Source organism: Megalobrama amblycephala, linkage group LG14, assembly GCF_018812025.1.
Source record: "Megalobrama amblycephala isolate DHTTF-2021 linkage group LG14, ASM1881202v1, whole genome shotgun sequence".
Taxonomy (NCBI): domain Eukaryota; kingdom Metazoa; phylum Chordata; class Actinopteri; order Cypriniformes; family Xenocyprididae; genus Megalobrama; species Megalobrama amblycephala.
The window spans coordinates 9004966-9032942 of record NC_063057.1 but is presented as its reverse complement, the minus strand read 5'-3'; the positions used below and the strand labels follow the sequence as shown (position 1 = coordinate 9032942).

The 27977-nt window shown below is 39.7% G+C and overlaps 2 protein-coding genes across 5 annotated transcripts in view; both read left to right on the top strand.

The window, feature by feature from the left end:
* The window catches only part of LOC125245583 (scavenger receptor cysteine-rich type 1 protein M130-like), a 36576-nt gene extending 26364 nt beyond the window's left edge, over positions 1–10212 (top strand). The window contains exons 27-31 of the mRNA XM_048156246.1: positions 2780–3094; positions 3575–3877; positions 7664–8035; positions 9220–9522; positions 9676–10212. Of these exons, the coding sequence (XP_048012203.1) occupies positions 2780–3094; positions 3575–3877; positions 7664–8035; positions 9220–9522; positions 9676–10022 (1640 nt within the window). The 3' untranslated portion in view covers positions 10023–10212. The remainder of the gene's footprint in view (positions 1–2779; positions 3095–3574; positions 3878–7663; positions 8036–9219; positions 9523–9675) is intronic.
* Positions 10213–13114: 2902 nt separating this feature from the next.
* On the top strand, positions 13115–27425 carry LOC125245422 (scavenger receptor cysteine-rich type 1 protein M130-like). Of its 4 annotated transcripts, XR_007179526.1 has the most exons (17): positions 13118–13479; positions 13590–13895; positions 15574–15888; positions 15998–16312; positions 16524–16847; positions 16924–17241; positions 21866–22162; positions 22293–22370; positions 22498–22812; positions 22912–23118; positions 23217–23312; positions 24920–24994; positions 25103–25153; positions 25308–25370; positions 25555–25617; positions 25702–26887; positions 27277–27425. XR_007179526.1 is itself a non-coding variant. In XM_048156005.1 (16 exons), exons 1-16 carry the CDS (start codon positions 13242–13244, stop codon positions 25749–25751), a joined length of 3111 nt encoding a protein of 1036 aa, XP_048011962.1. In that variant the 5' UTR covers positions 13118–13241; the 3' UTR covers positions 25752–27425. The 4 variants fall into 4 exon arrangements, 3 of the variants coding, with proteins under 3 accessions (XP_048011964.1, XP_048011962.1, XP_048011963.1); XM_048156005.1 differs by having other exon boundaries at positions 25702–27425; XM_048156006.1 differs by having other exon boundaries at positions 13128–13479; positions 22921–23118; positions 25702–27425.
* The last annotated feature ends 552 nt before the right edge of the window (positions 27426–27977 follow it).

Genomic DNA, 27977 nt, shown 5'->3' with positions numbered 1-27977 from the left:
AGTAAGGAATAATTGACACGGCCGTTGAATTATTAGAAAAATAATGCACACCTGAGGTCGTGATTCGGTCACGACTCGAAGCGGAGTCAATTATTCCGCTTATACCGCGGTTATTCTCAGTCCTTCATATAGCCCATGAGGTTTTTTTTTTTTTGGTCAGAGCAACTGCCCCTCAAAATTCCTGTGCACGTCCCTGGCGCTGCTCATATGCTCAGGTGTGTGTGTGTCTGTCAAACATTCACATCGCTACATCTGCACACTTTTGCATCAGGTGGATTGCAGGTGGACTCTACTTGATCACTCTCTGGGGGTTTATTTTGCAATAATGACCACCTGAATGAACATTTCTGCTTATTCCACATTCTGCTTATTCCACAGCTATCTGGCAAATAAATTCATGGACACATTGATTGTTGTTTAAAAAAATTTAAAAGCAACCTAATTCATTATTCTAACGAGGCAGCAGAGTCTTATGAGAGAAATTAACAGTTTTTATTACAAAAATAATGGCTGTTAACCAGAAATCAGTCTTTCTGTATTTTTATTATAAGAAAGAACCAAACACTTTCTGTTCCAGTAAGCGTTTAACACAGTCTTACCTGTTGTAAAACCTCAAGGCCTGGTTCCACAGACAGGGTTCAGATTAAGCCAGGATTAGGCCTTAGTTCAATTAAGGCATTTAAGTAGCTTTTATCAGGTCAAACAGCTCAAACATGCATTTTGGTCTGGGACTAGACTTAAACCTTGTCTGTGAAACTGGCCCTGGTTTCACAGACAAGGCTTAAAGCAGAACTAAGTAACTGTTTTTACCTTCATAAATAGTTTTCTAAGTCCTTACGATGGTTAATTGACTTGTGTATTTGAGGCGAGCACTAACACCCTCTGGCACGTCTACGCCAGAATACAGCACTTGCAACTCGAGCTGCACCGACCCGAAACAATCTCGCCTCATGTTCACGTTCACGCGAGAGTGACAAAATGCTTTACAGTAATTCAAAAACAATGTATATATTATGACTTTATTAGACAATTTCGAAAAATACCCACCTCCATCGAGTGTACTGTATTTGCAAATTACCCACCTCCTCTTTCTTGTACTGTATTTGCAAAACTACTGCGCTGGTGAGCGTTGTAGTCGTTGTAGTCCAGAGCTGCGCTTGGAGTATTTATGACAGTGTCATTCACTGAAGGAAACTGTAGGGGGAGCTTCGCAAATCTTACTGAGTTCCGCTTTAAGATAGTCCCAGACTAAAAATACATGTTTGAGCTGTTTTAACTGAAAGCAACTTGCACTGATATATCTTAAAATATTTCAGGTAATATTTCACACCAGTAATGTCTCTCTCTCTCTCTCTCTCTCTCTCTCTCTCTCTCTCTCTCTAAGGCATGTTTATAAAAACTACTTAAATGTCCTAATTGAACTTTGGCCTAATCCTGGTTTAATCTAAGCCAAAGTCCCTGTCTAAACCCTGTCTGTGAAACCGGGCCTTACTGTATCATCTCGTTTCTAGATTAAGTGTTTTACTGCCCTCTAGCAGGAAGACTAACGCATTACAGTAAGAAATGGGCTTTAGAATAAGTAGTGTTTTGCTGCCATCTCGTGGATGAGTAACGCATTGCCACCTTTAACACAGATGCCCATGGCTGCTAATTTGCTGTGTACTTGCTATAGTGAATGACATATATGTCATAGTGAACATTTTATTTACAAATTAAACTTGTGATTTAACTTTTTACTAACAATAAACTTTATTATTTAATGAAGAATTTATAAAAGTAAAAAAACAAAATATTAAAAAAATAGCTTATAGTTATAGTCACACAATGATGTTATGTTATTTATAAAGATTTCTATTCCTGTAATTTGAGCAGTTATCAGTGTATCAGCAGGTGTTTGATGCTGTAAATATCCTGGGTGCTTCCTCTCTCTGAAATCTTTAATGTCTCCAGTGTGACTATTTTTTGCCTCTGGCAGGTGTTTGTGTGTGTGTGTGTGTGTGTGTGTGTGTGTGTGTGTGTGTGTGTGTGTGTGTGTGTGTGCATCCTCACTGAAGTGTCTCGACATGGAGGAGGAGTTCTTTTCTCTGCTGACGTGCTTTTGATAAATATGGAGAAAATCATAAATGCCTCCTCTGATTTGTCACTGAAGCTTTGGTGGTTTCCTCTGTTGTGTCTAATAAGGTAATGATGAACTTGATTGGAAAGTTTTGGGGCTTGCTCTCTCTCTTTAGGGGATGACAGCACCCAGTTTCTTCAGTGTGTTTGAGGGAGCAGAGGAGAAACTTGTGCGTTCTGAGCCGATGAAATAAGCTGAAGGAGATGATGGGGAGATGCTTGATGCTGATGTTACTGATCAAAATCATCACTGCAGGTACTGTAGATATAAATATATATATATTTTTTGGCTAACTGCCTCTATATCTTGTGAATTTATTAAATTGTTTGAGTTTTGTGATGTTGCTTTTTTGCCTCTCTGTTTTACTGTTTTTGTTGTCTTTCCCTTTTGCGTTATTCTGTATCAAATCAAACTAATTTCTGTAATATCCTTACATTTATTAAAATGTTTATTTGAGTTTGATGCTGTTTCCTAGCTTTTTTTCTCTCTCTCACTGTTCTTTTTTTTTTAAATCGCTTTTTCTTTTGGGTCATTCCGTGTCAAATCAAACAAATTTCTGTAACACCCTTGATTAAAATGTTTGATCTTATTCACATTTTTTATCAATTTAATCACATTTTTTCAATGTTTCTTCATGTCTCATTCTCTCTGTTCAATATATAGACAGTGTGAATGTGAGACTGGTAAATGGCACCAGTCGCTGTGCTGGTAGAGTGGAGGTTCTTCATAGAGGTCAGTGGGGAACAGTGTGTGGTGATCTCTGGGATTTGGCTGATGCTGCAGTGGTGTGTAGAGAGCTGGACTGTGGAGAACCTGTAGATGCTGTGGGAGGTGCTCATTTTGGACCAGGATCAGGACCAATCTGGATGAGTAATGTCTGGTGTGCTGGATCAGAGTCTAAACTTAAAAACTGTGGGGCATTAGGATGGGGTAAACATGAATGTGGTCACAGTGAAGATGTTGGAGTCATCTGCTCAGGTAAGTTGCTCCAAATCTGAGTTCATTATTGCATGACTGAGCATTGTTCACGTTTGCTGTTTATTCTTTATTTACCTCTCTTTTATCTTGTATCTTGTGTATCTTATCTTTTATCTTGTTTATATTTTATCTTTATTTACCTCTCTTTTATTTTGTTTTTTATTTGTTTGTTTGTTTGTTTATTTATTGGAAGTTGGTTGACTTTAAAATACAAACACAAAAGCCCAGTGCCCAGTGTTTTCGTTCCTCAGTGCATTTTTATTTGACAAATACCAAACAGTGAAACAAAAACATACCATCACACTAATGTGGATGTGTGACAAACTTAATTTTCAGCTTTTATTATATTGCCAATAAACATTTGCTAAAAAAAGTTTCAAAAATTCACAAAATAAAACGCTATATGAAATTATCTTAAGAATGTCTATATATCAAGTGTTATTAGCCACTTTACCATTTAAGTGATCTGTGTTCTTTCAGGAGTCAGGCTGGTTGGAGGTTCTCGCTGCTCTGGGAGGTTAGAGATACGTGATGATCAGACGTGGGTTTCAATGTGTGCTGCTGCCTTTGACCAGCAGGATGCAGAGGTTGTGTGTAGAGAGCTGGACTGTGGGGCTCCTGTACAGGTGCTGGGAGAAGATGCTTTTGGCAAAGGAGATGCTCAGATGTGGACACATGAGATTCAATGCAGAGGAAATGAGTCTCAGATTCACCTCTGTCCAACATCACCATCACATGAAAACAACTGTTCACATGAAGATAGTGTTGGGTTGGTGTGTGCAGGTTAGAACTCATTCCACTTCAGATTCAAATCTCCAGGTTAAAACCTATTTATAGGTTTTAATAGGTTCTAACCTATTATTTCAAAATGTAATTTCCTCTTAGTCTTTCAATTTCACAATTTTATAATAGGCTATTGACAAAAATATAAACTTTAATTAAAACATTTGAAATACAAAAATTACTAAAACATTTTTTTCTCTTTTTCTCTTTATATGTGTGCCACAAATACAGTATTGTCTCCCCTTTCTTTGTGGAACCTGCTTTTGCCAAAATAGCAGCTCTGAATCTTCTGTAATAATGCATAGTAAGGGTGGGGAACACGTGGCATGGGATCTGAGAGCATTCCTGCATCTAAAAATATCTACAGATCCTTCAGATTCCTACAGAGCCCCACACATGACATGTAAGAAAAAAATTAAATCATGCACATGATTTAGGCTACAATTTTTAGTAACACTTTAGAATAATGGTCCGTCATTAATAAGTAAATATGCAGGAAGTAATGCAGGACTAATGAGTAGTTCTACATTAACACTTCAGCTACTTCTATTAACTAATATAGAAACAAGCTTAACTAATCAGTAAGTAATATTACATTTAGAAGATAGTTCCTTATTAGCTAATCAATAATGAGATTACCATCATTAATAACTATTAACTAATGGACAAATTGTAAAGAACATTATCGTGTGTCTGAGACGTAATCAGTCATCGTTTTTACTCTGAATATAGTCATACAATGCATCACTAATTACTCAAGTGTTACCTAGTCACTATGCAGGAACTACTAGTGATCAGGACCATTATTTTAAAGTGAAAAAGATGTTTTATAGTAGTTCTTGTAGTTCTTGAAGAATGACTAGGTACTTGAGTAATTAGTGATGCATTTTATGACCACTTTGAGAGTAAAAAAAAGGACAATCTTCAAGAACTACTAGTGATCTGGACAATTATTTTAAAGTGAAAAAGATGTTTTTCACTTTAAAATAATGGTCCTGATCACTAGTACTTCCTGCATAGTGACTAGGTAACACGTGAGTAATTAATGATGCATTTTATGACCACGTTGAGAGTAAAAAAAGACAATTGCTCACATCTCAGACACTTTAGTGTTATGATTAGTAATTAATTAGTAATTCTTTATAATTTGTAGATACCTATTAGTTCTTAATAATGCCAATCTCATTCAGTAATTATTGATTACCTATAATAAGGAACTATCTTAGTCCTAAATTTGATATTATTTACTGATTAGTTAAGCTTGTTTCTATATTAGTTAATAGTAGTAGCTGAAGAGTTAATGTAGTACTACTCATTAGTCCTGTGTTTAATCTAAACAATGGCAAACTGCATGTCTGTGGCTCCTTGCATCATGTTTTAAATTGCTCAATGCTGCATGTTGTAAATAGAAACCTTTGGCGCTCTTAAGAGCACAAACACAAATTCACACCAGAGCATTCGCCAAATCTGTTTCACCAATATTCTATTATTACAGTTTCAGCTGAGGGTGCTCTTGCTTTTGTTTGGTCCCTCTATCACCCTCATAGAACCAGGCATCCCCATCTCATTTGTCCACGCAGTCTGTATGATGTCATTTTGTCATCAGGAGGGTCCCCAGATGTCCGCACACCCTGTCCACAATTTTTTGAGAACCAAAGCACTACTTTACAAACCAATGCACGAGCAATTCATACTGCGTGATTGTATAAAGGCTTCAGTATCAGAGAAAAAGGAGTTTTCCCCATAGCGTCTTGTCTTATTAAAGGATTAGTTCACTTTCAAATTAAAATTTCCTGATAATTTTCTCAGCCCCATGTCATCCAAGATGTTCATGTCTGTCTTTCTTCAGTAGAAAAGAAATTAAGGTTTTTGATGAAAACATTCCACATTCCATTTTCTCCATATAGTGGACTTTAATGGCCTCCAAACTGTTGAAGGTCCAAATTGCAGTTTCAGTGCAGCTTCAAAAGGCTTTAAACGATCCCAGACAAGGAAAAAGGGTCTTATCTAGAGAAACCATCGCTCATTTTCTATTTTTTTTTTTTAAATTGTATACGTTTTAACCATAAATGCATATCTTGAACTAGCTCTCTTCTTCTTCTCTATTTAAATTTAAATAAGTGTATTACTGCCCTCCACAGGTTAAAGTTTGAATTAAATTTTCATATACAATATTCTATTGCAAGTATATAACTTATATATTAAGTTAGTTCAAACTTTAACCTGTGGAGGGCAATAACACACTTAGCAGTGTCTACACTGCCGGAAGACGAAAGCTAGTATAAGATATGCACTTATGGTTAAAACATATATAATTTGTTTTTTAGTTGTTGTTTTTTTAGAAAATGACAGATCGTTTTACTAGATAAGACCCTTATTCCTTGTCTGGTATCCTTTAAAGCCCTTTGAAGCTGCAATGAAACTGACATTTGGACCTTCAACCGTTTGGCCTCCATTGAAGTCCACTATAAGGAGAAAAATCCTGAAATGTTTTAATCAAAAAACCTTAATTTCTTTTTGACTGAAGAAAGGAGGACATGGACATCTTGATGACATGGGGGTGAGTAAATTATCAGGAAATTTTGATTTTAAAGTGAACTAATCCTTTAATAATCTATATTATTTAATAAGACAGTATCACAAGAGAACTGCACTAGATAGTGCACACGCGCCGAAAGGAAAGGCACCTCAACTGTGCGCGAGATAGAGTTTAACGCGGAAAATGAAGTAGGCCTATAGCCGGGCCTTAAAAAGTCTCTTCTAACTAGCTGCAGTCCCACTAAAAACTTCAGTGATGTCTGGTGTTATGTATGAATAAAATAATAATTGTAACTTTAATACGTAGCCTAAGTAATGGGTGGAGTCACGTAGCGATGACGAAGTGATTTGCTCTGAGAATACAAGTGCAATGTGAGCATTAAAGACGCAAGTTCTTTTGTTCCTGAATTGTTATTTTGACTATTCTTTAGTTTCCTCTGTCTTAAGTAAAAAGGGAAAGACATGACATCTGGCAAACTGTATGTTCTTATAGTTTTGATGACATCTAAGGCATTTTATGGTAATCCTTCAAATGTGGCCATATAGGTCACATCTGATCAAATTTTGGAGACTTTTCATTATCGCAAGACCTGTAACAAGGCATTTCTCCAACTATGATCTTTGGAGATTCTTTTTGGCCACACAAACTCTCCTCCTTACTGTGATTGTTAACATCTATAGTTGATTTAAACTTCTTATTTTTTGCCGTCATCATGGGAATTCTCAACCATTTTCTTAGGGCCACTTCCTGATTTGTGCAGCTCAACAGTTTTTTTTCCCCCCACACATCATTACTGTATTCTCAGATATTCCCAATGTGATTGGTGAGTGTAGGATAGCCTACTGCTGTGTTTCACCTCAAATTTAGAGTCCAGTGAAAGAGGTCATGTACACTTCAGAAAGTCATGTACCACTTCAGTTTCACTAATCACTCAGGTGGACTTAAAAAAAAGTACAACATGAATAGTTTTACTCATAATAATAAGAATGTCTAGAGGTGCTTATAACTGTGGCAGGCATGTTTTGTGCCTACTACTACAATTTTACTGTTATTCATTTTGTTATTTTCATTATTTTTTTCTATAAATTTACTTATAAATATTAGCAAAACATCTAAACTGCATTTGACGATAAGACCAATATAATAAACAACAACATTTTTCACAGCTTATCAGGGGTCCTATTTCTATTAAAGCTGCTATACTGTAAGTGTTTTTTTGTTTTTTTTTATGTGATTTGTTTATCTTATTTACTTCCTTTTTCTCAATGTTTCTTCATGTCTCATTTTCTCTGTTCAATATACAGAACATGCAAATGTGAGATTGGTAAATGGCACCAGTCACTGTGCTGGTAGAGTGGAGATTCATCATAGAGGTCAGTGGGGAACAGTGTGTGGTGAATTCTGGGATTTGGCTGATGCTGCAGTGGTGTGTAGAGAGCTGGACTGTGGAGAACCTGTAGATGTTCTGGGTGATGCTCGTTTTGGACCAGGATCAGGACCAATCTGGATGAGTTTTGTCATGTGTACTGGATCAGAGTCTACACTGAAGAACTGTGGGGCATCAGGATGGGGTAAACATAGATGTGATCACAGTAAAGATGTTGGAGTCATCTGCTCAGGTAAGTTGCTACAAATCTGAGTTCATTATTACATCACTGAACATTGTTCACATTTCCCTAATTTTAACAGAATCACTCTTTAAACTTTCACTGTTTCTCAATGGAATAATGATGGAATAATTCTATCAACTCTGCCTGCTGAGTCCATTAACTGTATATGTAAAGAAACTTACAAGCACTTCTCTTGCATGAGTAATGAACTTTATGGTTTAAACATTTTCGCAAGTTTTTCACTGCCTCAGACAGCAGCATCTGCTATGACTGAATAAACGAGAACATTATTTGTTCTGTATAAACACTTTTGCTGTTTATTCTTTGTTTACCTCTTTTTTTATCTTGTAGGTTGTTGTTTATTTATTTGCTTATTTATTATAAGTTGGTTGACTTTAAAATACAAACACAAAACGTGTAGCCCAGTTTTTTTGTTCCTCAGTGCATTTTTATTTGACAATACCAAACAGTGAAACAAAAACATACAAACACTAATGTGGATGTGTGTCAAACTACATTTATTATATTGCCAATAAACATTTGCTAAAAAGTTGCTTAAAGCCAGGTGTACATTGTGCGATTTATAATAGTCCTATAAGATTGTTGCTTGTCAGACTGTACGTTCATGATCCTCATGTCACACTGATCTCAGCTGGCATTTATGACTGTACGACAGTCAAGACGCGTTAAAACCAGACGCGCACATGAAAACTTGTCTGGAGTTTTACATCATCAACCCATACACGTTCGGTGACTGTGAGCTGCACGTGGGACTGAAATGGTGACTAACAAAGATATCTCTACCGTTAATTTTGATAACGGCTTGTCTTGAAAAATGAAGACAATTTGACATTCGCCGTAGGAGAAGTCACACTGCAGGACTGTGTGCCAAATCTTCTGACACTGCCAGAATTTCATCAGAAGTAAAATTCGATGGCAACGATCATTAATCGGTTGTCTGTGAACATGTCAAACTAGAGATCAAAGACTACAGATTTTAGCCTAGGATTATAGGAATCTTTTAGGATTTGCAAAAATTGTCTCAGACGACCAAATCGTAGACAAAATCGCACAGTGTGCACCTGCCTTAAGAAATTCAAAAAATAAAACACCATATGAAATTATCTTAAGAATCTATTTCCTAAACATCAAGTGTTATTACTTTACCATTTAAATGATCCGTGTTCTTTCAGGAGCCAGACTGGTTGGAGGTTCTCTCTGCTCTGGGAGGTTAGAGATACTTGATAATCAGTCGTGGGTTTCAGTGTGTGCTGCTGCCTTTGACCAGCAGGATGCAGAGGTTGTGTGTAGAGAGCTGGACTGTGGGGCTCCTGTACAGGTGCTGGGAGAAGATGCTTTTGGAAAAGGAGACGTTCAGATGTGGACAAAAGAGACTCAGTGCAGAGGAAATGAGTCTCAGATTCACCTCTGTCCAACATCATCATCACATGAAAACAACTGTTCAGATGACAGTGATGTTGGGCTGGTGTGTGCAGGTTTGAACAAATTTCCTTTAAGCAAAAATAATAATATGAACAATAAAGTTGTTTTTTTCATTGTTTTGTGCCTGTGTGATTTTACCCCATTTCAATCATTATTTTTCTCTGTCTTTCACTGTCTCTTTGTCTCTCATTCTCTCTGTTCTATAGACAGTGTCAATGTGAGGTTGGTTAATGGTACCAGTCGCTGTTCTGGTAGAGTGGAGGTTCTTCATAGAGGTCAGTGGGGAACAGTGTGTGGTGATTTCTGGGATTTGGCTGATGCTGCAGTGGTGTGTAGAGAGCTGGACTGTGGAGAACCTGTAGATGCTCTGAGTGATGCTGCTTTTAGACCAGAACCAACATGGTCATGGAGTACTCTGATGTGTGCTGGATCAGAGTCTACACTGAAGAACTGTGGAGCATCATTAGGGGATAGACGTGGCTGTGGTCCTAATGGAATAGCTGGAGTCATCTGCTCAGGTAAACTGTTTCCCCAGATAGCATGTAATCATTGAAACAATGTTGAGTCAGTGTTGATGCGTTAATGCTAATTGCATTGAATTAACATTACAAAGTGATATTTTTTTCAACATCACATTTGCACCCTCAGTTACTGTTGAAACCATGTTGAGATTTCAACCACAAATCAATCAATGATAATTTCATTGAATCAACATTATGAAGTTATGATGGTTCAATATCACATTTGCACCCACATGTAAAGTTGAAACAATGGTGAACAAAAAATCAATGGTATAATGCTACTGAAATTAACAAAAATAATCAATGGTAATATTGTTGAATCGGCTTTACACTATGATTGATTCTCCATCACTGATGATGTTGAAGAAATACTGAAAATTACCAGAAGCAGGTCATTAGGGTCAATGAAAACTCCTCATGAAGAGGAATAAACACCTCTGAACTATGGCCATGACATTAATCTCAGTTCACATAGCATTCAAGTAACAAGTTTATCTTCAAGAATAAAAGAGCTTAGTTTTTTTATTTATTATGAAAATGTATTTAAAGCTGCAGATTCACCTTATGTAGACCTTACTCTGTTTAAATATCACAAAATAGCCATGTAAGTCACTTTCTCAAACACAAGGTGTAGTTTTTTTGTGATTGTGTTTCAGTGGGAACAGGCTTGGAGATTAGTTACATTCCTCAAATTTAACACAGATTCAGGAATATGAATGATGATTAAGCATAAATCACGGAGTAGGTGATAAGGCACAGGATAGCATCAAGTCCCAGGTCAGGATATAATGCTATCGACTACAACTCAATGTATAATCAATGTCATAGCAAAACAAAGTTTTAAGTTTATGTATTAATAAAGAACCGCTGTTAATAGAATCAGAATAGGCATACAGTTGATCTGTTCTGTGTTTTCAGTATGCCACAAGAGAGGAAATACACTTTTACAAAAGTTCAGAGATTATTAAATTTTAGTGTTGATTTTGATTTAAAAAAAATATTTTGTAGTTCGAATGTATTGTAATAATTTACCAACACCTGGTTGTTACTTGAAAATGTCTTGTTTCCTTTTAGCCTTTGTCTTTATACAGCCTATTTACAACAGCCAAAAAACGAGTTCACGAGTAAAATGAATACATTTTGAAAGTGTGTCACGGAATCACCAGGCTCCACCTTCACTTCATCATGCCGTGCACCCTCTCCAGAATATTAATCATGAACACCTGAACTTCATTCAATCATTTCATCACAATTCCTGCATTTAAGCAATTGCAGCCTCATCGTTTCATTACAGAGAGTAAAAATAGCATTTATTATTTCTCTTCTAACTGGAAAGGCATTACAATGGGCAGAATCCATTTGACAACATTCAGGTCCTGTCTCCCAATCATTGGACCAATTTATTGCCCATTTCAAAGAAGTTTTTGGCAAACCCCCTGGTGATACATCTACCAATGATCAGTTATACCATCTACACCAAGGTAATATGACAATTACAGATTATGCTCTAAAATTTTGAACACTGGCAGCAGCAGTGGATGGAATGAAAGTGCCCTACTAACCACTTTTCGTCAAGGACTCACACCCCAACTTAGGCTGCATCTCGCTGCATAGGATGACAGCATCGGCCTGGAGAGATTCATTCAACTAGCCATTCGAGTCTCGAGAATGGTGTTCAACTACCATTGAAAGTCCCATTGAAAAACGATCCATAGATATTCCTGAAGAGTATATCCCCTTCAGTGACGTATTCTGCCCCAAGAGAGCCTCGCAACCTCCACCTCATCGGCCATGGGACTGCGCTATATCTCCTTCCTGATGAATCAATGCCCCGAGGTAAAATGTATCCACTCTCCATTCCAGAACAGAAGGCCCTGGAGGAGTACATCCAGGGGGCGTTGCAACAAGGCTACATTCGTCCATCTAACTCCCCTCCCAATTGTTGAAGCTATTAATGTGTGCTGACCCAAAAATCTTTTACAAACATGGGCCAAGTTTAAACCAGTAACCAGGCATCACAGCTGGCAAAGGGGCATGTCTGACTTTGACATGTATATATTACAATAATTTACAATGCAAAAACAAGGCCGCCTATCTGTTTCAATTAAAAATATGTAAACATATAGGCTATGTTTACAGGCAAAATTGCATACATTTGATTTGTTTAAAACAATTAAAAATACTATTTGGCCAGTGGAAAAGAATGAGAATAACTCTTCACTGAAAACATGCTGAACAGTATTTTATACAAATTAGATTTTTTTTTTTTTTTTCTAAAACAAGACAAGGATAGTAAATGATTTTTTTTAGCAATGTAATGTGATGTCATTTAGTCATATTTTCCTAAAGTCTTGTACCATTAAAAATGGTGTCACGTGGATGAAAATATGCGTGGAAATGATATGCCGATGACGTAATGCCTAGTTAAAATAAGTGTTGTAAGCTCCATGGTTATTTCACTGAGGAGATGGGGCGGAGATTCATGTACGCACAAATTTCAGCTGACTGGGTTTTATGAAAGAAATATTGCACAGATTCTGGTGTACCCATGGTTTAATGATTCTGAAAACGTTGGTGTGTACGCACACTTTTAGGTTGAAATCTATGGAATTTTTTATAAATGAGGCCCCTGATCTAAAAAACAAACAAAAAGACAGAATTACATGACATACATTTAATGTTTTATAACACTCAACACTGAGGTTAAATTTGCTAACATTAATGCATCAGGTTTAATGAACTAACAAAGAACTATACAGCATTAATCTAGGTTTATGTTATTTTCTATGCAAAGACACCTACTGGCCCAGAGATGGATTTTATGAGTAGCTGGTCTCAGATCATGTGCCTGCTGCTGCTTCTTTCATTCATCAGTCTCAGTTATGCATTTATCCTGGTCAGACAATTGTTGTAACAATCAGACTCTTCACAGTTTACTGGAAATAATGATTTTTGTGGAACTCTAAGAAGAAATCAATTATTATTTCTAGTAAATTGAAGAGTCTGATTGTGATTCTGATTGCCTGAACAAGATTAGAGCATTACTGAGGCTCATGAATGAGTGAAGTAGTTTATTGTAAACTGCTTATTGTGAACAGTCAACCCAGAGATAATCAACACAAAACATCAAATTCTCAACTATAAAGCTTAAAGGTTTTTTAAGAATTTTTATACTCTCTTCTTCAGGAGTCAGGCTGGTTGGAGGTTCTCGCTGCTCTGGGAGGTTAGAGATACTTCATAATCAGACGTGGATGTTAGTGTGTGCTGCTGCCTTTGACCAGCAGGATGCAGAGGTTGTGTGTAGAGAGGTGGACTGTGGGGCTCCTGTACAGGTGCTGGGAGAAGATGCTTTTGGAAAAGGAGACGTTCAGATGTGGACACAAGAGATTCAGTGCAGAGGAAATGAGTCTCAGATTCACCTCTGTCCAACATCACCATCATATAAAAACAACTGTTCACATGAAGATAGTGTTGGGCTCATGTGTGCAGGTTGGACAAGATTTCCATTAATTGATCAAAATAATTTGAAGTATTCTTTTTTTTCCTCATTGTCAATATTTCCACATTTATTCATCTCTCATTCTCTGTTTAATATATAGACAGTGTGAATGTGAGGTTGGTTGGTGGTCACAGTCGCTGTGCTGGTAGAGTGGAGGTTCTTCATAGAGGTCAGTGGAGAACAGTGTGTGGTGATTTCTGGGATTTGGCTGATGCTGCAGTGGTGTGTAGAGAGCTGGACTGTGGAGAACCTGTAGATGCTCTGGGTGATATTCCTTTTGAACCAGGATCAGGACAAATCTGGATGGGTTTGTTCATGTGTTCTGGATCAGAGTCTACACTGAAGAACTGTGGGTCATTAAGACGTCCATGTGAAAATAGAAATATTTCTGGAGTCATCTGCTCAGGTCAATGAGATTGATATTTAAAACACTTTAAGGTGAATTCACTAAACAGTTGCAGCACATTTGCATGTGCTATCAGTGCAAAAAGCTGCGACTTATTTGCTAAAACATCTACAAACAAATTAAACAGGCACATTCAGCACTATGTTTTTGCTTGTTTAAAGGCATAATATGTAAGATTTTTTAGATTGAAATATCCCAAAAACACTCGAACAATGTAATATATTTGTTGACTTTTGTTGACTTACATTATCCCAAATATTTCCAAGAATGTTTAAAGAGAAATAAGCAATTTTAACCAAGACACAAACCGTGTCCCTGTGTCACCTATGCATGACATCATACCAGCGTTACCCACAATTTACCTTTTTAATAGACAGGTGAATCATTATTATATAGCTCAACACAGTAAGTCTTATTGTTTAAATTTCGTTTTCTTAATTTACAGCGAGTACCATGTTTTACCATGCCTAATATCGACCTAGCTTACTGCAGTGTGCAACAAGTGTCTAATAGTAGCCACCAAACAAACACAGAGTAACATTATGACAACTTTCAACAAACAAATCAAATGTATCTAATATGATAAACAGCACTGCATCACCCCACATACGCATGACTTGAAGAAAAGGATGTGCTTGTCTGCAGCATAATAAAAGCTTGACTGATCTCGAGCTGCATGTTGTGCTTGTCTCTCATTAGCAATCACTCCAGCAGCCTTGTTCAGCTCCAATGGCTTTCAGCCATACCCTGCTTCATACTACAGTAATGTTAATAAATCTTGAATACATTAGCTAATCCATGAATAAGATTTCTTTCTGAGTCCCGTCAGATTCCTTTTCACCAGCTTTAGACGTGAAGACAACACCTCTCATGATTCTGCAAAATCAAGGTGTCATCAAGCTACGTCTTTGATTTGAATAAGCAACCTCTAGCTGTGAAAAATTACATATTGTGCCTTTAATTGAGTCGTTGTTCTTTTCTGAGCAAACATTCCTCCATTCTGTCTAAATAAGGCTCATTACTGATGGCTTTTGACAAAACTGTGCTGTTGTGCAGTTTTATTCACACTATTATTATTAAGACGGTAAATTAATCTTAATATAAAAGGGATATTTGTGTTAAAGGGGTCATAAACTGCATTTTGTTTTAAAATTTTATAATGGTCCACTTACAATGTAATCAAGATAACATTATTTTACATAAAAATTATCTTAATTTAGAAGCAATCAGCAATTTTATATGCTGTTTTTGACCCTCTCTTTTGAACACTCAAATAAACACCCACTGCTATTTAGTATAATCAGAATTATGAATTAATGTATCATTGTTTGTCACACTGCCGTTCTAATATTCTATCAGACCCAAACTGTACTGTGCACTGATTTTGTGCATGTTTTTGTGTCGTTGTGCTAATCGGCTAACCTGCACAAACAAATGTGCGCAGTTGATTCTAAGTGAATTCCACTCTTTTTATTTTGGTAATTGGATGTATTTTGCAATATGTTATTGGGTGAAAATCTAACCTGATATGATATTTATTTTGCTATTTTCCTACTAATTGGCAAATATACATGTTATTTAGTTATCTAAATAACATTTAAATTTTAAGAGTTTTAAACATACTCTTAAAACTGAGACTCTGAATTCATCTATTTTGTATCTTTTTTAATATAAACAGATAATAAACATTCCAGACTTGTTAATGGATCTCACCTGTGCTCTGGGAGATTAGAGATGATTCATGGGAACACCTGGGGTTCAGTGTGTGCTGCTGCCTTTGACCAGCAGGATGCAGAGGTTGTGTGTAGAGAGCTGGACTGTGGGGCTCCTGTCCAGGTGCTGGGAGAAGATGCTTTTGGAAAAGGAGATGCTCAGATGTGGACACAAGAGATTCAGTGCAGAGGAAATGAGTCTCAGATTCAACTCTGCCCAACACTGACATCACACAAACACAACTGCAGCAGCGACAATAATGTGGGACTGGTCTGTTCTGGTAAATTATAAATATTCAGTGTCTCTTCATTTGTATTTGATAAATTATATATTATCTGTCAGTTACATTACACAGTATTTTAATACACTATTCTCTGTTCTTTATTCAGGTTACTCAGAGGCCAAACTGATGAATGGTTCAGACTCTTGTTCTGGAAGAGTGGAGCTTCGGTTCATCAGTAAATGGGGCACAGTTTGTGATGCATGCTGGGATATGAGAGCTGCCAGTGTCCTCTGTAGACAGCTGAATTGTGGGATTGCTGTGTCTGTTGTGGGATCAGACTGGTTTGGAGAGGGAAGTGGTGAAATCTGGGCTGATGTCTTTGATTGTGACGGGAATGAAACAAAACTCTCAGAATGTTCCATCTCTTCATGGAGTCGAGCTGAATGTTCTCATAGACGAGATGTTGGAGTCATCTGCTCTGGTGAGTCCTTATTAGTGTGAGCAACTGAAATATAAATACAACACTTCATCTCACTACATGTGCAATATGTTCATGTAATATGTAATATGTTCATTTTAAACTGACGGAAAGCATTCTTGCCATTTAGTTAAAATGTAAAGTGAAATATATTATTTATGTAAATATTATCAAGCTTGCAATATTTTAGTAAAACATCAGATTTTCTCTCCAGGCTCCTCTCTAGCTGTTCATGATGGTCTGGTGCGGTTGTCTGGAGAGAGACAGTGTGAGGGGGAGGTGGAAGTTTCCATCCATCAGGTCTGGAGGAGAGTTCTGCTGGACTCCTGGAGTCTCACTGAATCTTCTGTGGTCTGCAGACAGCTGGGCTGTGGCTCTGTGCTGAACTTCTCCGGCTCCTCTTCATCCAGTCCTGAACACAGTCATGAGTGCGTGACGGGCTTCCAGTGCTCTGGGAGTGAAGCTCATCTGGGGAACTGCAGCTCTCCACAAACTCTCAACTGCAGCTCCACACAACAGCTGTCAATCACCTGCCTTGGTGAGAAGAGCAACATCTGGGCAGATTCTTCAGTTGTTAGTGATCACTTATGTGTTTCTCTTTCTCTGAATATCAGGTCGTGGGTCCATCAGGCTGGTGGGTTCTGGGGGAGACTGTGCAGGGAGGCTGGAGGTTTTTCACAGCGGCTCATGGGGGACAGTGTGTGATGACTCCTGGGATATTAAAGATGCCCATGTGGTGTGCAGACAGCTGCAGTGTGGAGTAGCCCTCAGTAACCAGCAGGTACCAGCCTGGTTTGGTCCTGGTTCTGGACCCATATGGCTGGATGAGGTGGAGTGTGAGGGGAATGAGACGTCCCTGTGGAGCTGCTCTTCTCCAGGCTGGGGAAAACATGACTGTCAACACAAGGAGGATGTAGGAGTCGTGTGTTCAGGTAAATGTATAGTGTAAAAAACGTCTCAGGTTACGTATGTAACCATGGTTCCCTGAGAACAGGGAACGAGACTCTGCGCTGACTGCGCTAGGGGAACGTCCTCCGTGACCCGTGCTCGAAATGCCAAAAATCACCACACTCCAATCCTATTGGCCGGCGACAGCCTATCACGTCAAACGGCGCGAACCGTGACGTATAAAGGGAGTGCCTGGGGAAACAGTCAACATCTTTTTGTCTTTGAGCGACTGTAGCAGGCATCCCGCAGCATGGCATGAAAGCGCAGAGTCTCGTTCCCTGTTCTCAGGGAACCATGGTTACATACGTAACCTGAGACGTTCCCTTTCGAAAGGGAACTTCTACTCTGCACTGACTGCGCTAGGGGAACGATATACCCACGCCGCCATGCTAGAGGAGAATGCCAGTCCAAATGTCTGGACACACATCCGGCAGTTCCAGGGAAAAACCGGGGGCAGAACTCCAAGGCTGTCAGTGACAGCATTCCCTACGGCCAACAGCCCAAGCTGAGCCTAAAAGAGGCCATCCGAAAAAAGCCTACCAAGGCTGCTCGAGCATCTGGAACCAACACCCCGAGAGGGGGTGGTCCCTTTAAGGGAATGTGGCCAAGGAACCAAAGGAACCTCGGCCAGTCACTCGGGGGGAAAATCCATCCCGCTGCCACCAAGGAGGCCTAGCCAGATCCAGCGAAGCTAAATCTGGCCAAGCCAACCTTGTCTGATATACAGAATCTCCAAGCGCAAACTCCAAAGAGGAGAGCAGGAAAGAGCGACTGCAAAAGGCAGTAAGCAACTCAAACCCACACGCAGAGACGGGCATCCTGGAGAGCGGAACTCAGCTAAACGCTATGGACCCTCGTATGAGGGGAGTACAACCACTCATCCAAGGATCTACTCAGCCGTTAACAAGGTGCTGAGGAGGCTGTGCGCTAAAGACCCCTGACCCAGGGGAGCACAAACCAGCCTGGGGGCCGGTCTAACGGGAGACTTCATAGAAGTCTACAACCAAACCAGCTTAGGGAGCTAAGCACAATTATGCAGTTAACCCCGAAGGGAAGTACAAAGCTCAACCTAACAGACAGACCGTAAAGCGGGCACATAGTCATGGAGGCCGGGAAAAAGGGCCTGCAACATAACCAGAGTCCACCAGAGAACTGAATGCAGACGGCGGTAGCCCAGGATGGCCTGTAGGGCCACACCCTATTGCATAACAAGGTGGAGCAAACACCAAGACATAACAGCTGCAAGTGCCCACGAGACAGCCCGTCCAACACAAACCAACGAGCAGTGCACTCGGTGAAGTACCTTTCTACTCTTTAAGCAAGAGGAGTACAACATACGCCATCATGCGCTAAGGAAAGGCCCCGTGGGCCTATAATCCCAGCAGGCACGTGGCATCAGCTCGTGGCAGTGTTATCAGGGTTCAGGCTAAACAGACCGACTACACAGGAGGTCATAGCTGCAAGTGCCCACAAGACAGCCAGTCCAACACAATCCAACAAGCAGTGCACTCGGTGAAGTACCTTTCTACTCTTTAAGCAAGAGGAGTACAACATACGCCATCATGCGCTAAGGAAAGGCCCCGTGGGCCTATAATCCCAGCAGGCACGTGGCATCAGCTCGTGGCAGTGTTATCAGGGTTCAGGCTAAACAGACCGACTACACAGAAGGTCATAGTCAACTCAAGACCCGGCCAGCCAGCGAAACCATCCCTTTTGCTGTCGAAGGTCAGCACGCTCCACAGGAGGCCTTTGCGGCCTACGCGACATCAGCCACTAAAGTTCTAGGAGCAAAAATAGAACCCTTTAATTTAGACAGGGAAAATATTTTAGCTCGACTAGAGCTAAAGGGAATAAACGCACGCACAAAATACTCAGTAAAAACATCTTTTACTCTCAGCGAGAGGAGTACCAAGCTAAACTCCGACATGCTAGCAAAGGAAGGCCTGAAACGGCCTGTAACCTTAAAAATGCGCGGCGATAGCTAGTGCGTTAATACAACACCCAAGGGGTATGAGACATACAGAAACCCATACAAGCAGTGCCAACATGCTAGATAAAACATGAAAGGAGGCCCCAACGGGGGCCAACAACTTCCATAAACACCTGGCAACAACAGAGTGACGTATGACTCATCATGGAATGATGCCCGTACATGACCAGCGTAGCTGGGCCAACAGGAAGCTAAAAAAGAGGCCTGGAGAGGCCTGCTATTTAAAGAACCATGTGGCACTAGCCCGTGGTCATGACAGGGCCCTAGCTACAAGGAAGGGCCAGTATAACCTAAAATGACAAATTTAAGGGAACTAGCTACACAGCCTGAGCCTAGGCATACACATTCCAAATTCCCTACACTCATCCTGAGTGTGCGATCCAACAGGTGATGCACTCAGTGAAACACAAACCCTAACCGGGGAGTACAACAACAACACCGTATTCATATATAGAGGCCGGATAAAGCCTGCTATCATAAAAAACAGGTGTAACCTGTGGCAGCACAAGCACGCTCACATAACACGCCTGCATAAACATATGAAGGGGAAATATGGGCAGAAAAACGGCCAGCAACTTCCTCAGAAGGAGGCCAGAACTAGGAACTATACAACCGCAGGGGGATAGTCATAACAGGGGGATGTAAACAAACACACACCTAACCTAGTTCTAGCCTAGCCACTAGCTAAGGACTGTATGTAGACCAAGCTACACTCGGGCTACAAATTCCCAAACACACGGAGAAAGCAGCGCGAGCGACAGCATTAGGTGGCCGAAAAACCGGCCAACACATAACTGACGATAGCGAAAGCTAGTTCTAGCTATACACAGTATCAGCCGAGAAGCTATACCAACGCTAAACAACAAAGCGGCCATAAAGAGCCTGCCTGTAACAGTCAGCCTAACATACAGTTATTTGCCCAAATAACCCCTTAAAAACATGAACAGATGACAACTATATGCACGGGAAGCTATACAGAAAAAGCAAGGTCTATATTGAGAATGAAAAATGGACCTGGCTTACCTCCTGCAGCTCGTAGAACGCAGATTCCTCCCCGATTCGTCACACGGAGGGGAAAATCCAAAGTCCCATAAGCCTAAAAGCACTTTCACTATCAAGCCAGACGGCGGGCCGTCAGGAATATATTCATCATAGGCCCGCAACATCAGCCCGACTGTAAAGCCCGCAGCATATAGATGTCACAAACGCTACCGGGAGGCGAAGGAAGAGCGAGGGCAAGAAAAAGCCCTCGCGAGAGAGGGGATCGATTACCGGCGCAGCTGGCGCCGCTCCTCGATCACCTCCCTCAGGTGTTGCTTCTTCCTTCTAGCGTCTCGCCGTCTCTGCGACTTACTCCAAGGAGGAGGAGGCGCACAAGCGGCGACACTTTCCCTCTGAGCCCGCCTCTGAGCCTCGGCTCGAGACGGCCCGGGATCTCCCAGCTGTCTGGGCCCAGAGCTGGATCTGAGCGGGATGCAAGATCTAGCGCGTCTTCGCCTCCCTGATCAAGATCCGTAAGCAGATCAGGCTGGTACGCCAGAAGCACCGTCATAGTGTGCAACGCCGCACCAGCCTGACCTGCAGCGGCGTAAGCCCTGCCATTCAAACGTGACGTCACCTTCAACGCTTTGGATGGCAGGGCCCTCACCGGAGTTGCCGGGCCATGGGTAGAGAGAAAACGATCGTCTAGCCTGCTGCGAGCGGGTTCCCTCCTCACGCGCTCCCAGGGCAGCTGCAGTCTGCTCGAGGCGCGTTCCATAACCTCCAGCAGCTCCGAAAAACGCCGCGCAGGGAGGCCGAGCGGGAGCCGCGGGCTCGCCCGCTTCCCCCACCTCGGCCATCTTCTGCTCTCCGGGGCTTTGGACCAAGAGAGCACTCGCTCCTGGGGCCGAGGATGTTAAAGATAAACATCGTCGTCATCCACCAGAAGCGCGTCCTCGTCAGTCGCTTCAGCTTGAGAAAGACAGACACCCCTCTCAAATCCTTCAGCGAGTTCCACCTGCGAGCCCCATGATTTCAATCACCGCTGAGCCTCAGCACAAGCGGGGCCGCAACCACCAGGCAGCGGTGGTGGCACTTCTCCCCTCGAGAAGAGGGCCAAACGAGAACGGAGCATTTTCATAGGAAAACGCTCACAGTTAGCACAGGCAGCACCCTCGAGTACTGATCGTGCGTGCTCCTCGCCCAGACAGAAAACGCACAAGTCGTGTGCGTCCTCCGGTGTCAGAAAACCTGGGACAAGGATCAGCACACTTCCTGAACGATTTAGCAGACATATTTTCTTTTGGCAGAGTGAAAAAAGGCACGAGCAAAAGCAGTCGCGAAAAGACAAAAGGATGTTGACTGTTTCCCCAGGCACTCCCTTTATACGTCACGGTTCGCGCCGTTTGACGTGATAGGCTGTCGCCGGCCAATAGGATTGGAGTGTGGTGATTTTTGCCATTTCGAGCACGGGTCACGGAGGACGTTCCCCTAGCGCAGTCAGCGCAGAGTAGAAGTTCCCTTTCGAAAGGGAAACTGTTATTTTTTCCATAAATTGCAATCACCCATATGTAACATTCAATGTTTGAAATGTTTTGGGGTTGGATTAGAGTTGATTCTCCTCTTTTTCCATCTAGAGTTTAAAGAGATCAGGTTAACTGAGGGCTGTGAAGGGAATGTGGAGGTTTTCTACAATGGATCCTGGGGAAATGTGTGCTGGAACCAGATGGACAGAGACACAGCGAGTCTGATCTGTCAAGAGCTGAACTGTGGAAAATCTGCCAGTGAACCCAGTAATTCAGAGGGACTGAAGTCTCATAATTGGCTTGATTATTTTAAATGTCGACGTCATGATTCCACTCTATGGCAGTGTCCATCTTCACCCTGGAGACAGAATGACTGTGATAATGAAGTGGCCAATATCACCTGCTCAGGTAAGATAATATATAACTGATTTAATATAGTTTGAAGTGGATGTGTTTTATTTAAATATGATTATTTTTTACTTTTAATGAAATTTCTCTTTGGTGGTGAATTAAATGTTTTAAAATGTTTTAATCTCAGAGGAGCAGACTAGTGAGTCTCCTCAGAGTCATTTGACATGTTTTACCTCACAATCTCCTCACCAGAGACAGTGTTCAAGTAAGTTTGAGTTGATAATTATCACAAATTTAAGTATTATATAAATAATACTTTAAATGTGTTGTAAAGGTGTTTTTGTAAATGGTGTGCAGAAGCTGGTCAGTGATGGTTGATGTCTGTGATTTAGATCATGTTCCTCTCAGACTGAGTGGAGGGGAGGGCCGGTGCTCTGGGAGGCTGGAGGTGTATCATAACACTGTGTGGGGCTCAGTCTGTGATGATCTGTGGGACATCAGCGATGCTCAGGTGGTCTGCAGGCAGCTGGGTTGTGGAGCAGCACTGAGGGCTAATGGGAATTTAGTCTTTGGTGCTGGTGAAGGTGTTGTGTGGCTGAACAGAGTCGAGTGCAGAGGGAATGAGATTCACCTGTGGGACTGTCCTCTCTCCCTGAAGAACCACACTGACTGCTCCAACAAAGATCACGCTGGACTCACCTGTGCAGGTCACTGGAAACACTAAACAATCTTATTCATTTTTACATAATTTTAGTGATAATAATAATTGTGTATTTGCATGATTTGTAATGTGTCTGTTTTGCCAGATTTGGCAGATTTGTCAGTGTCCACTACTCCTGCCACACCATCATCATCTTCTCCCCCAGTTTCTCAGACAGTGAGCTCAACATCAGTCTCTCGTCCACAAACTCCTCCGTCTCTCTCTGTGCTTGTGATTGTACTGGGAGTTGTGCTCTTACTGCTCTTAGTGCCACTGCTTATACTGATTCAGCAGAACAGAGTGATGAGGAGAGGTAGGAGAGATCCAGAGACTGTCATATTGTGTCTTATTCAGTGTGTGATCAGTCTTGTGTTGTGAACTGACAGCAGGTTTGTCTCTCTACACTCACAGCTCTCTCTAAGAGGAGACACGGGAGCACGACTGAGGCCGTTTATGAGGAGATTCATCACAGACCCTCTAACAGACACAGTCTCTTCACTCAGAGGGGTGAGTGTCATTGTTTCTGATTTGTGGAGACACAATCACTCTCACACACACACACACACACACACACACACACACACACACACTGGTTTGTTTTTGTGAATTGTGGGGACATTCCATAGGTGTAATGTGTCATACCCATGTCATTATACAAATTTGTCTCCTGATATGCACATTTAAATTAGGTCAATGATATTTTCTATCACATAACCCAACCCTTACTCCTAAACCTACCCACAGCGTGTGAGGGGCCCTCAACAATCATAAAATTATTAATTATTATTATACAATTGTGCGCATATACACTGTGTCTGCGCTATTTCTTTGTTCGCAAGCTTTAGCACAAGTTTGTGTAGGCTCCTCCTACAAGCACAGCATGCACGCACTTCATATGATTGATTGGTTGTCTAGGAACGTTGCAAAGTGCTAAATGGGACGCGCCGGACTCCGGAGTGTGGTGATCTTCAAATCGCGCGGCCACCGCGCCGTTCATGCTAAATTCAGGCAAAAAGTAAACAGTAAGGGAAAACAATTCCTCCTAAATTTCTTTCCAAAGAGACCATGTAAGAAACTATATTGTTCGAGCCAGGCGACGGCGATCTAAATGCCGCTGCTTACATTGTGTAAATAATAGATGCTTGCTAAATGGGAGTCTGCATTTTCCTACATAATGAGAAACAACTTGTTTCGGTTATAAACACTCTTATCATACTCTAAACACCGAAGTAACATGAAAATCATGTGACAAATTATTAGAGATAATTTGTAAATATGGAAAACAGTATGTAAACGATGTTTGTTTGGATCTTGCATTATATTAATATGAGCAAACATGGTCATATAATTTTAAGAGAGTGTGATGATAAACTAAAAAAATGTATATCAAAAACTGTTAAAAACATTAAACACTCACAAAATTCATTACAAGATCCAGGCAGCTATTGTTTACAAATCCAACACACATTTTACAGAATGACAAAAAATATTTGAAATATATAAAAATCGGCCATCTCAGTAACAGTCATGAAAGATTAAAGTAATATCACATGTGTCATTATTTCTACCATGTATACTATTCAGCAACTTAAACTATACACATATTATTTGATAGCATAATATCAGATATGTAGCCTAATATATGGCTCAGGATAATATCAATGCTGTGTTCATCATGCTTGTAGAGGTACCTACAATGTTAAATAGTTTAAAACATAAGATAAAAATATGATACTATTTATATAATATATTAAGGGGCCCCCACACACTCTCTTTGCGTAGGGCTCAGGAATTGGTACTACACCCCTGTGTGTATGTGTGTTTGTGTGTGTGTGTGTGTGTGTGTGTGTGTGTGTGTGTGTGTGTGTGTGTGTGTGTGTGTGTGTGTGTGTGTGTGTGTGTGTGTTGGGAGGTAGGGGTTCATTATATTATAGGTATACATATAGGTATGTTTCTGTGTTTATTTGCCTCTAAAAATCCTTTGATCTTACATTATAGGCCTACTCTTGTCTTGTAAACTGGTCACATTATTTAAGGATTGATCAAAATGGTAGTGGCCTCATGGCCAACAAGAACATTTCATTCCTAAAAATATTTTGTTTTGTTTTTTGAAGACAGGGCGAATGAAATCACACCAGAATACTATGATGATGTCATCACTGATGGACTGAAGCCAGAACGTGAAACAGGTGCTGTTCTGAACTATATTTGTAATTCTCTCTGTTATTCTATAAATTAGGAAATTATACAACTTTGTTGTATGGTGTGATGCCATCTGATTCATGTTTAATTTGTAGAAGACACACTTGGGAGCTATGATGATGTCACCACCAATGAACAGAACTCTGGTATTAAAGCTGTTTTTACTTTTTTATTGTTGTTTTTTATTTGTATTTTTTCATGTTTTATGTGTTTGTTTATTTTAACACAATCCCTTTAAATTGATGCTCAGTACAGATGAAATGCAACATTTGTTCTATGCTTCTCTCTCTCTCTCTGTAGTGGACATGCCAGAGAATTATGATGATGTCATCATTAATGGACAGGACTCTCAAGGTGTAACGGGTGAGTTAAAGAACAATATATAGAATGTGCATTTATAGTCTACCATTAATGAATTATCATGACTTCATCAGGAGTAAATCTAATAGTCTCAGACAGTCATGAGGAGAAAAAGATCAATGACATCATCAATGACACAAGCTGTATTAAAATCACAATGTGAGGTTTTATTTCACATGTGTATCAGAGGGAGATCAGGAGGAGTATGATGATGTGAAGAACATCAGTGAAGATGAGAGAAACCTGTTGGGTAAGTTTTTGTCTCTTTTTTTAGGCTCAGTTTTAGATTTAAAAACAACATTGAACATGATATATTTGCTTTTGTTTTTAATAGATTATGATGATGTGGGGGAGGAGTCAAAAAACGAGGACGTGTCTGTATGACTCAATGGCCACACCCACTGCCTCGGTTTATGAAATTTTACAGCTTCTAGAGTTGGGTTGAATTGATCTTACATAACTACTTTGTTTTAATATTAATTTTTATTGATGTGCCTGCATTTTGTAAAATTAATTGCTTTGAAATTTATAGCCCTGTAACTTTGATTATTTTTTGCTTTTTTTTAACAAGCACATTTTAATGATCATAAAAACAATGAAAAACACGATACAAAAATCAATAAAAATCACATTATTTTTTATATAGTAAGATTTTATGTAGTATTTTGCAGGGGGTATGTAAACTTTTGAGCACCACTATCTAATTAAAACAACTAAAGAAATAAATTGGTCTTATTTATTTATTTATTTATTTATTTTAAGCCATAATCATTTGGTTTATTAATAATCAAAACATTGTGTCCAACCTGACACAGGATAATTGCGCAAGTATTAAGTAAGAGACGCTGTTATGCAAGTATAGGCTATTAATAAATTAATATGGAAACAGTTGCATTACATGTCTGATTGAAGAGAAGTATTGCATGTCTAACCCAAAAGATACAAGTCACAGTGTGTACTTTGAATACTTATTGAACGCGAACCATATATTTATATTTCAGCACATTTTAGTTGTGATTTCAGGCAGCTGCTGGGAAGAAAGTGAACAACAGCTGTTTTACAGCTAATAGAAAAGTTAGGGACATTGTAGCAACACTCGTTATTATGTCCAAATAAATAGGCTATAACATGTAAAAGTAAATGTTTTGTACATGTGTTTAGCACTAATATGAAAACAGTCCCCACCCTGTAGAAATTGTTCATTTTATATGTCAATCTAAGAAATTTGCTGGGAAAAAAAAAAAGTAGTTGAAAGAGGAAGGATGTTTCTCTTTTTTGCTGAGCATAGTCTAAAAAAAGATGGTTCCTTAAAGGTTCTTTACATGTAGCAACAGTTCTATTAAGAACCGTATCGTCCTGGAAAAAAAACCTTAAATGCTGAAATAGTTCTTTGTGTTGGAGTTTAGGGTTCTTTATCCCTGCCTTTTTGTTTTTCAAAACTGTAACTGTCAAAACCACCTCATTTCTGATTTTCTGGAGCTCAACCATTCAATTACACAGACTGTCAACACACTCAAAAGGTAAAGGATTTCCTTCTTAAAATCTATACATTTTAACATTTGTAACTGGTTTCGTACCAATCATATCTTTTTCTCTTTTTAGTTTAATAGAACATGTAAGAATAAGTAGCTTTGTTCAGTTAAGGATATTTATCTTCTTTTTTCACAAAGTTATAGAGATATTGATTTTATGGTCAATATTGTTAGATTTTATTTTAAATTATTACTTTATGCATAAACATACAGTCACAAAAAAACATTAAAGCTAAATCACTTTTTCCTTTTAACATTGTGAGAGGTTCACATACTGTCAATTTTTGCTCTTTTTGGCCTTAATAAACATAATTGTTTTTACATAAACAAATGGAAGAGACACACTTTATAACTCTAAACTCAATTGTGTATTTCAGGTGCTGTCACATCAATCTTCCTTCCACAATCTAGCCTTCCTGATAATGTTCGGGGCTCAGACTCGCTCACCCAGTTTAAATCTAGATTAAAGATGCATCTCTTTAGCCAAGCATTCATAAAATGCATCTCATATCAGATCAATTGCACATGACTATCTTTGCTTAATGTTATGAACAGCATCTACGCTAATTATTCTCCATTTGCTTTTCTGTTTTATCTCAGGACGCCCGTCCCGAGGTGACTAGAGAGGACATCCGCTTCAGTTTGGATCCAGCCTCTTAAGAAGACCTCAGATGACCAACACCTATGAAGAGACGGCGCCAACTCCTGCTACGACTTCAGATGACGCAACATCTGGATCATCATGCACATTCCCACATTTCTATATATCTTAATTATTGTTAATATGTAATTTATTATTTCCAGGAGCTCATTGCTTCTACCTTCAGTTAAACTGCTAACAGTGATTGTAAATTAATTGCCTAAATATCATTATTCGCTAAATGCATTCTCTAAATTGTAACATTGACATGCATTCTCTGTAAAGCTGCTTTGAAACGATATGTATTGTGAAAAGAGCTATACATATAAATGTGAATTGAATTGAATTGAATTGAATTGTATCTCATCATCTGCAGAGAGAAACTCACACTCAGAATAAACACATAATGAAGGACGTAAAGACATTATAGAGGACTTT